Source organism: Chaetodon auriga, chromosome 23 (genome assembly GCF_051107435.1).
Source record: "Chaetodon auriga isolate fChaAug3 chromosome 23, fChaAug3.hap1, whole genome shotgun sequence".
Taxonomy (NCBI): domain Eukaryota; kingdom Metazoa; phylum Chordata; class Actinopteri; order Chaetodontiformes; family Chaetodontidae; genus Chaetodon; species Chaetodon auriga.
The window spans coordinates 8,955,639-8,966,168 of record NC_135096.1 but is presented as its reverse complement, the minus strand read 5'-3'; the positions used below and the strand labels follow the sequence as shown (position 1 = coordinate 8,966,168).

The 10,530-nt window shown below is 42.8% G+C and overlaps 1 protein-coding gene across 1 annotated transcript; it reads left to right on the top strand.

Moving 5' to 3' along the window:
* Window positions 1-2,678: 2,678 nt before the first annotated feature.
* Window positions 2,679-9,545, top strand: carm1l (coactivator-associated arginine methyltransferase 1, like). The gene is made up of 14 exons (XM_076723925.1): window positions 2,679-2,771; window positions 3,291-3,417; window positions 3,916-4,041; window positions 4,145-4,320; window positions 4,421-4,525; window positions 4,969-5,079; window positions 6,291-6,468; window positions 6,847-6,937; window positions 7,917-7,998; window positions 8,316-8,401; window positions 8,592-8,681; window positions 8,913-9,050; window positions 9,213-9,302; window positions 9,472-9,545. The coding sequence occupies exons 1-14, from the start codon at window positions 2,679-2,681 to the stop codon at window positions 9,494-9,496; spliced, it is 1,518 nt and encodes a 505-aa protein (XP_076580040.1). The 3' UTR covers window positions 9,497-9,545.
* The last annotated feature ends 985 nt before the right edge of the window (window positions 9,546-10,530 follow it).

Here is a 10,530-nt window from a genome sequence, read left to right as displayed (position 1 = left end):
AATAAACACCAAACAAAAATATGACATTTCTGACTTTTGACTTGACAATAAAAGCTGTGATTCAAATAACAGCCAGAGGATGTAGAATAACTTCTCCAACAATCAAATAAATCACTTATTCTTCAGCTGAGGCAATAATGTAAGAGTCAGCGTATGTATGTGACTTCAACACCATTATGATTGCGCTGCTGATCCATTGGTTCATGCTGGCTTGATGACATCTGACGGTGTGTCTGTAGGGTCCGTGGGCAGAAGACAGGAGCTGATCCCCTCTCTGGTAAGGAATGACGAACAGGTGCATACAGCTGAGAATGAAATTGAATATGGAAATGGCTCTGCGCCAGACTTTATCAGGCACTCATGTAAGCCACATGACCCCCAGCACCACATCAGTTCTCAGTGACCCCTATGTGAGTACAGCTGAGCCACTGAACTTATTCACTTTGAATACTTATCTGACACTCATTGTTACGAGCTTGTCAAGCCTGCGATTTATAGTTATGGATTTGTAGCATCGTAAATGTATGTCTGCAGCAGTTAAACAAAATTTATTTTACATGAGAAAGTAGACTTGGCGCCCGGGTTTAATTTCAGTGTATTTTTGTGATGTATTGTTTTTGAGCTGTTCTTGTGTGCTGTGTCCTCCTGACATTCATGCCTGGGCAATTAACACCCCAATACATGCCACTCATGTGACTTCGGCGACTCTCATGTGTTGAGGTCCTGAACACAGATGTTTAAATGCCTGACATTCCCCACCAGTCAGCAGAACTGATGAAGCCTCTCGGAGTTGTGGCGAAACGTTCTCCCTTTGATTTCAACCTCTGCAGAACTGCAGAGGATTTCATTTCTTATTATGATTGTAATTATTAACTGTCTCTCACAAGGAGACCTGGGAAAGACAGCAGCATTAAAAAGCGCTTTAACTCTCCTTCTCATCCATGTGGCATCAAAGCCCTGTCTAAAAAGCACCCTTGGATGAACCTCTACATAAAGCAAGGACATTCTACAGTACATGTACATTAATTGAACGTGTTACAGTATCCAGGTACACAGCTTGGTATACTTGAGAGAGTGATAGCTGAGATGGACAAAGGTCACAGTGCTGTATCACTTTTTTTTATTGTCATAAGCCCCAAAATATATTGACAGTAGACTCAACATGGACCTCATGCATGAACACATTTGTAATCTTCTCCTGATGACGGAGGCAAAGTTACTCTGAGTTACTTGTGCTTGATAAGTAATAGTGAACTTGTACTTGCGGTTGTTTTATCCTTCTAGCACTTTCCTTTTCTTTCCTCGTTGTTTCCTGTGAAAATGAATGGTTTGAGTTTCATTTGTGTTCTTGCAGTGATGCCATACATCCAGCAGAGGGAGCGATGTTATCTTAGATCTTTCATATCCCGGCGCTGAGTACAACAACAACAAAAAAAAAATTCTTTCTGTTTCACAAGGGCTTGCAACGCAGTAGAATGCAAGAACTAACTTTGAGTTGCCAGGTTGTGAGAAATCCCTTTTTCTATGTATGCATATTCTCGTGCTTCCCTGGGTTCTGTGGAGGTGTGCGGGACTTGGTTTCCTGTGTGTCCTTATTTGGCAGAGGCTGGGCGTGGCTGACCAGGTGGTTCGGGAGTTGGCTCCAACACAGCTGGCACTAATCACGATCGCGAGCGTTTGAGTTTTTTGTTAGCGTGTTAACGTCGTGTGTCTCTCCCTTTCGCCCTCCATCGCCAGCCTCTCGCCTCCACCTGCCTCCAGCTGCAAAACCTTCAACCACCACCACCACCACCACCACCACGCGCCCCTCTACGCAAGTACTCGCGCCACCTGTGCGCCATCAGCTGCTCACTGGACTTCCATTTTACTAGTCTGCTGTGTACCTGGCGTGATCATTCTTTATTTGTGTCGAATAAATTCCTAATTTTCCCTTCCTCCCCGCCTGTGTGTCCGCTATTGGGTCCAAAACTTACCACAAACACAACAGAAATATGACTCATAATAATAGTATATGGTAGTTTATTATATACTATCATAGTATATTATTAATTACTATTTCAAAAACTAAATCAGTTCAAGTGAAAAAGGCTTATACTGTGCAGAAGTCACACGTTACAATCAGTCAAATGGATTTTTCACAACCTTGCAACCCGAAACAGTTCTCGACCAGTCACAGGCCTTGCTTTAATGATGCCAAGCTCTCAGTAAATGTATACAAACCATTAATAAAACCATTAGTTCTCATTTAGAAATGTTGGTACAGCGGGCCTGATCAGAAAGTGAGATTGTGGGGTATGATTACTTAATAAGTAATAAAGTCATGCATTTGTAAAATTGATGCTGCTGGTGTCCTACTAGTATTAGCAAGTAGTAGTAATAAGTTGGAGTCTTTCTGACCATGCTCGTATTGGATACAACACAAAGAAACAGGACAAAATCATCTATTAAAGTCGCTGTGTAAATGTGGAATGCTAAAAGTGTGAGCACATCAGTGTGCAGCAGATTCCTTAGTTTCTTCCAATGATCCTCTGTTTCCTCTTTTTCTCCCTCATTTCCCTTATAATCCTTCCTCCATCTCTCCTCCCCTTTCCCTCCATCCCCTCCTCCCCATCTCCTCCCCTCTGCTCTCCCCTCTACTTTCTTTCTTCCCAAAGAACTGCTTCCACTGACATTGCAGAATGGAGGAGAGGAGTGAGGAATCACTGGCTTTCTCTGTCAGGGTCTTCACTCTGCAGGAGAAGGCTGAGGAGGAGCCCATGGAGCCGCATGAGGTAACCAGACAGGCTGCAGAGGGCGTGCTTTTCTCCGCTACTCTTTTTAACTGTGTTGTGACATTTTAAGTAAATAAACCTGGTTGAGGGTTTGAGATTTGACTTGTCATTATGTACATTTTCTTGAAACGCAGGCACAAAAGGTGCTAACATGATCAAAAGGCCGTCATATCTTAATGCTCTTGGTAACAGTCATGCATCTTCGACATTTTACCTTGCAAATGTTATTCTTGTTTGTGCTCCAGACATTTTAATGTTTGATGCTGGAGTTAGTTAATAACAATCTAGTTTTCGGTCAGATAAGCTTTGGATTAAAATTGCAGCCTCACTACAAAAATGCAGGATCATTCAAACTCAACTTAAAATGCAATGCAGCATCATCAGTTCAAAGAATGACCTGCGAGCGTGCATCCCTGGTCGTTTTATAGTGTGTAAAATCCGGTTTACTTTGTATTTGATTCTTTTGATCTGAAACACTCCGCTGTGCGCCGCATTCATTCAATGTTTTGTTTTGTGAAGGAGGTGCAGGTCCAGGAGGAGGTAAGCAGAGAGCCGCGGGTCAGTGTGTGCAGACACAGAGCCGAGCAGGAGCTCACTCTGCTCCTCACCACAGCACAGGAGGCTCAGCAGCTCATTGTGCAGGATGGTGAGTGCACACGCACACACACACACACACACACACACACACACACACACACACACACACACACACACACACACACACACACACTGCACACACTCTTGTCATGCTTGGTTATTTAGAAAATGCCAGAGACAGAGGCTGTCGTAGTGGGAAAAAGTGTGTGTTTAGATAAAGCTGTGGAACGTTACAGTCATAATAACAGATTGCAGATATATTAGCAAAGTGCTAAAGTAATAAAAGTATTCATTGTGTTGAGTGGGATATCATTGTATGTCATACCATGAGATTATCATTAATGTCCTTGCTGGTGATTATACTTTAGTCAAGAGAATAACTCCTTATTTTTGTGAATCCACAGTGGGAAGAAATTAGAAATCGTAGCTCTGTTTATCAGCCATCTACCTCTCTGCTTTTTGCTGATGCATTGTTGCATGTCTGGGAACCTTATCATCAACTTCTACTTTAACACAAAGACTTCAGGTGAAAACAATATATCTTCAGCCAACAGAGCGTCAGTCTTCCAGTTTACTGTTTCCAAGGAGATGGACTGCTGCCGGGTCGGAGGACAGTCCTTTCTGGTCACCGTCGGCAAGCGGAGTCTTGTGCTGCAGTTCAAAACTCCAGCTGGTTTGTGCAACATATGCTTAACTTCATCCTGAGGTTTGCTTAGTGTGTCAGGAGGTCAAACATGTACAACTCAGAAAGCATCTTGTCCTCTTTGGCTCTCCAGATATGAAGAACTTCCAGCAGTTATTGAAGAGAGGGGACGATGAGGAGACAAGCAAAGGTTGCACCGAAGGCGATGAGAGAGAAAACAAGGATGCGGAGAGACGCCAGACACCTTCTGGGAGGCATCCCACTGTGTTTGAAACAGGGGCTCAAAATGCCCCTATGCAGGGCTACCAGGTGAGCCACTCAGTAATTCTGTCCCACAGGCGCTGGGGATGTATAAATAAGTCTGAACAAGAACTTAAACTACAAATTGTTCATTGCTGCATGCGTGTAGTTCCACAGCTGTCTGTCCCAGCAGCAGAGCCTGCTTCAGGACTACCTGAGGATCACCACCTACCAGAGAGCCATTTTAATCAACGAGTCTGACTTCAGGGACAAGGTGACAGTCTGTGCTCACGAGCTCCTCGACGCACGTTTGGATTGATGGAAACAGTGACTTTAACCCATTTATATGTTTCTAATGTGACAATGTTGCCATGTCACTTTATTTCTTCAGTGACTGTTACTGAACAGACATAAGCCAATGAGAGTCAATGAGAGTCAATGAGAGAATGGCAGATTCCTGATTTTGGTGGTCAAAGGTCACAGTGACCAAACAGGCACATTTTGGACCATAACTCAAGAATTAATTCGCTAAATAAGACAGAATTTCATGCTAATGTCCCATAGGATAAAATGATGAAGTGATGGCCTTTTATATGCAGTGCAAATGTATGTGTGGGGCTTACTGAGACCTGAGGTCCAAAATCCAGGAGTGGATATGCATCTATGTCTTTCAAAAGCTTCGGTTCCAGTTCTCCTCTTCTCTTCCTGTCTCTGTAGGTGGTTCTGGATGTGTGCTGTGGTTCTGGTATTCTGTCTTTCTTTGCAGTCCAGGCAGGAGCCACCAGAGTGTACGCTGTTGAGTCCAGCCCCATGGCCAAGTATGCACAGGTCAGCAGATTCGAAGCCTGCATCCTCCATCTTTGCCGTGATATCATCAGCTTTAAAATAATGTGAGGTTTGATGGACACATCAAACATGATGTAAAAACGCTCTTATTCTCTGCAATCATTCAAGCGTTGTTTGAGTCTATAGCCTACAAGCAGTCTCCCGACTGTGAGCTAACATGCAGGGTTTTGAGAGTAATGTTATGTGTGTGTGTTGGCCTTGATAGAGCCTAAAGAGAAACCGCAGCAATGCACTAGATAGCACACACACACATAGAGTACATACATCACATGCAGAGCGTGGCATTCTGGGGAGTTAATGGGTTGCGGCAACATCTGGCCCAGAGTTCAGCAGGATAGGGGCTGCAGAGAGATGCTGCACTGGGCTTAGACCGATATATGAGGATTATATCTGCTTTTATTAAATAATAAACATTTCCATTGTGTCAGCTTTACCAGACCTACCTGCTCTAAAATGCTCAACACACAACAAAGTCCAAAAAGATGGAATAATCTCAATAGATCTGGATACATCTGTTTTTTTTTTTTCCAGGCTTCGAGATGCCTCCTTCCAGAAACAGTGTCCCTGTTATTCTGGAGAATCGACAGAACACACTGTCCACAGTTTTTATTGGAAATCCTTTCTGAAGAAACACACCCCATATAAACAGCGGACAGTGTGTCCTGTGGATTATCCAGAGCAACCCCAACATTGTTTCTGGAAAGCCAATTAATTTTTCAATGCGGACACCACAACTTAAATTCCATTTACCTCCTTTGTATCAGGGAGGACGCAGAAATCTCAGAGACAGATGAATCAAAAACCTGGACAAACGGAACCAGTGCATGCACCATCTGCAAGGAGAGATGGTCAGTGAGGAAATACAGTATTCAGGCCTCGTGTAATCACAGCTGATTACGTGTGTTTCATTAAAAAGAAAGAAAAGAAATGAATTCCTTTTTGGATTTTAGTGGCACTATTTAGGATGAATTCATACCATGTGTGTCTGGCACAAATAATCGCAGCTGGAAACCTGAAACTGTTGTTTGTCTTCCAAAATAACTTCTTTTTCCAGATACTGTACAGTACTGCAGATCAGTGTGGTTGTATGGTCAATAGATGTATCTCTCCTCTTCATCTATGTGGTACGAGCTGTCGGAAAGAGAGATTCTTTAGTCGTCCTGTTATGTGCACGTTTTCTGTCTCATGCGCAGATCCTGGTCCAGAGTAACAGTCTGTCTGAGCGCATCAGAGTCCTAGAGGGGGAGGTGGAGGAAGTCAGCTGTCCCGACATGGTGGATGTCATTGTCTCTGAGCCGATGGGATACATGCTGCTCAACGACAGGCTCATGGAGAGCTTCTTGCATGCCAGAAAATGGCTCAAACCCAATGGTAGGAGAAGACGTGGTCGGGATGCAGAGGTGGAGAAAACCCCAGAAACTGCTGACTGAGTGTTTTAATAGTAGAATAAATACTCAACTCATGACACATCTGTAAAGTTTGAATGGATAGTACTGAAGACTTATTAGGGAATCGATTAGCTGCCCAGTCTCACACCAACCCACAGGGCGATAACGTGTCAGAGCGACAGTTTGCATGAAAAGTGCACGCGTGTATGAAGGTGCAGTACGAGCAGGGGGCGATAATGGCAGCAGTTAAGCACAAATGTAGTGACAAAAGGCATCTCTCGTGTTGAATGTTCGTCTCTCACTGTTGATTTAACTCTCTAACTCATTGTGTGTGCCTATCATTTTCAATCTCTCTCTCCAGGTCTGATGTTTCCCTCCTCTGGTGATATTCATCTGGCTCCCTTCAGTGACGAGCAGCTCTACTTCGAGCACTACGCACGAGCTAGTTTCTGGTCTCTCTCACACACACACACACACACACACACACACACACACACACACACACACACACACGCATGCACCACCATAAATCCATGCATGAGGACGCAAACACACTGGCCCTCTTTCTTCCTTTCTTTCCCTCTCTGTTCCTCTCACACAGACACACACATTCCCAGTGCTTGACCTCAGTCAGGCATGATTCCTGTTGGGTGTAAAATGCTCGGGTTCAGTCCAGTCCTGACTCCTACAAGCCAAGAAAGGGTTTGACTGATATGATCTGTTGTAGGCCGATAAGTTAAGGTTGAAGCTGATATTTTCTGCTTGAAGTAAATGTATTTAAGATCCAATGTTTTCCCAGAATTTCATTCTCAGATGGACGATCTGGCACATTATATGACATTAAAATTGAATGTTGTGACCCAGAACAAAAATTGGTCAAACATAGTTTAGAAAAGAGGAAGTATTTTTTATATAGATCCAACATGTCAGTGTGTGCATTTGTGTATGTGTGCCCATGCCATGGTCTGCACCCTTCACTGCTCCACCACGATGTGGAGGTCAGGCTCAGTCAGCCTTGAGGAATGAGGGTAAACTGATGTTGTTCAGCAGAAGTACAGTGACGCTGTGGGACATTATTACTTTATTTGTTTATACTAATAACAGCTTCAGCAGTGAGGTTTTGAAGCTTTACGCCTACATGCCTGTCATGGTTCTGCCTGCCCGGTATGAACCATCATGAGAGATTTAACTCAGTACTTGTTCCGTAGTTCCAAAGTGTGACCAGTTGTTTCATTTCAGGTAGAAACTATGACACCAAAGGAGCTAAGACCTAATAAATAGATATGAAGCAATGGTGCCGGATGCAATTTAAGACACCACCAGTTTGCACAGCATCCTGTGTGCAGAGGGTCAGCGGCCACATCCAGTGATGAAAACTTGGAAAACTGTGTAAAAGACTTCAGCGCTCACTCTTCGCTTTACTTCCCTCAGGCAGCAGAGAAGCTTCTATGGCGTTAACCTGAGTGCTCTTCACAGTGCGGCACTGGATGAGTTTTTCAAGCAACCCATAGTGGTACGTGGAGTGAAAGTCCGTTCACTTTCGAAACACAGGATGTTATGAGAGTTGCATGGCATTGCTCAGACAAAATTATTTTATATTGTAATGGAGATCTGAGAGTTTTCTTTGTGGTTGTAGTCGCGGCCCATGTTATTTTGTAGTTTTTGGAGTATTTTTGTAATACTTTTCTCTTGCAAGACACATTAGTTCTCAGAAACCAAGCTGAAATCTGGTGGCCACAGTGTAAACCTATAGGACTGCTGCATTATCTGGTACACTCTCATGTTTCTATGTTTGCTGTCAACAGATTCTTCATTTAATATCTCTTTCAGGACACATTCGATGTGCAGATCCTGATGGCCAGGTCTGTCAAGCACTGCATCAACTTCAAGGAGGTCAAAGAAGAAGATTTCCACAGGTTAGATACATACAGTGATCATGGCTGATGTTCATGTACTGATTACGGATGATAAATAGTGATGGTTAAGAGTGTTACCGCCTTATTGGTTTTTTGAAAACTTTTGAATTTGAAATGTACACGGCCTGTTTATTAACCTGCACTATTCATTAAAATGCTTTCCAGGAATAAAACTTAATGTCTCTTTCAGAATGGAGATTCCTTTTGTGTTTACTCTGCTGCAGTCTGGTCTGGTCCATGGACTCGCCTTCTGGTTCGATGTGGCCTATTTGGGATCCAAGTAAGAAATACACAACTCTGACTCTCATCTCGTTTGAAATATTGTATTTCTTTGATCGATTCATGGCTTTTAGCATACAGCAGCAGGAAAGAACTGGGTGAAAGATGTTATAGCAAAGGCTTTTTAATACATTAGATTATTCAAATAAATACTAAGACCCCCTCAACATACAATATTGACCTGAAGTCAGTGTGAGAATGATATAATATCTTTAAATGTCTCTCTGTGCAGGTCAGCAGTGTGGCTCTCTACAGCGCCCTCTGAGCCTCTGACCCGCTGGTATCAGGTCAGATGTTTGCTTCAGACGCCGCTCTTCGCCAAGCTAGGACAAACCCTGTCTGGGACTGTCCTGCTGGCAGCTAACAGCAGGTACACCTGTGCATCCATCAGGCCTGCTTTACTAAAAGTTTTGTCTGAAATCGTCAAGTGAGACGAGAAACTTGGACTGCTTTGCGATCTGTTCTATATCATTAAATAGTGTGTACAGAGTATAACAACTGATCAGGAACATTTACCTTTTCCACTGTCCAGGCAGAGCTATGACATCCACATCACAGCCACAGTCGACCAATCAGGCTTCAGATCGGGAAACATCCTGGACCTCAAGAACCCTTTCTTCAGGTGACACCTTCTTCCTCTCCGATACATTAAATAACATTACAGTCATACAACCAGATGTTGTTTGTTCACAGTGACTTATCACATACAGGATATTTACATTTACACACTTTACAGGGAAAGCAGATTATAAGTTTTGCTTTGCTTTCTGCTTTTGTTTTTCTGTGTGCAGGACACCATCTTGGTTCCATAGCTAGAGACATCCGGACCGTTGGCAACCTAGAGGTCCAGGACGGATGAGCTCTCTGCTCCTGGATTCAGGGTGAGGAGAACAACCTTAAACTGTGGCACAGTAAACATAAATTATATGCATGTTAATCAATGCTCAACACACAGCTTTCATAATGCAAGCATACAGAACAGCACCCTGAAAGATCCACAAGAGGGCAGCAAGAGGCCGCTAATCTGGAATAATAATCTAGACAAAGGACAGAGTAATAGCTAATTAATTGAAAGATGGCTGTGTTGAATTTAAAAACATGCAGTTCACAGAAGTAACAGCAGCTTTCATTGGCCAGCCTTCATTTTAAGTGAGGGGCACTGGCTGTAACAAATGAGACTTCAGGAATCCAATTCGCCTTTTTTTTATTTACTGTAGTGCTAATAATATTCATCATCATCATGTTAGTATTATTGTTGTAATTGTTAATTTAACAATAACATTTTTTACCGTCTTTCTTTCATCTCCAAAGGAACCCAATAAGGAATCATCAGATGTCGCACCTCCACACACCAGAACTTTGACTGATTTTAACTTTGCTCCTTTGTACATTTTCTCAACAAACATTGTTCCTGTGTTTAATGTAAAACCAAAGTAACATGGACATCTCTCCAGTATGAACAACATAAGATACTGTGTCTGTGTTGCATTGACTGCATTTATACGAATACACATTTATACAAAGAAATCAGTGATAAAAAATAATGCATTGCATTACACATTCAAGCATGCATCAGGAAACTGGAAGCTGTCATTTCTATACCTGCAGTTTTCTCCGTGCATGCCTTTAATTCACTGTAATAAACTTTTGCCCTCACAAACTGTATGGGATTCATTTTCTGCTGGATGGAAACAGTGTGCACTACACATGCATGAGAAGTGCACTCTGTAAGTTATATCTACCACTAAGTGTGACTACACTGCACAACTGCATTGCTACCTTTACATTCATAAGAATATAAAGTCATGTATTTACAGTTTGGGAGAGAAAATCACCTGATTGTGTAGGGT

Excerpts from the sequence above, each read along its gene's own strand:
- carm1l (XM_076723925.1), top strand. The coding sequence starts at position 2,679 with ATGGAGGAGAGGAGTGAGGAATCACTGGCTTTCTCTGTCAGGGTCTTC. Across the intron at positions 7,999-8,315 it reads TTTTCAAGCAACCCATAGTG|GACACATTCGATGTGCAGAT; the intron begins GTACGTGGAGTG and ends TATCTCTTTCAG. Across the intron at positions 9,051-9,212 it reads CTGCTGGCAGCTAACAGCAG|GCAGAGCTATGACATCCACA; the intron begins GTACACCTGTGC and ends TCCACTGTCCAG.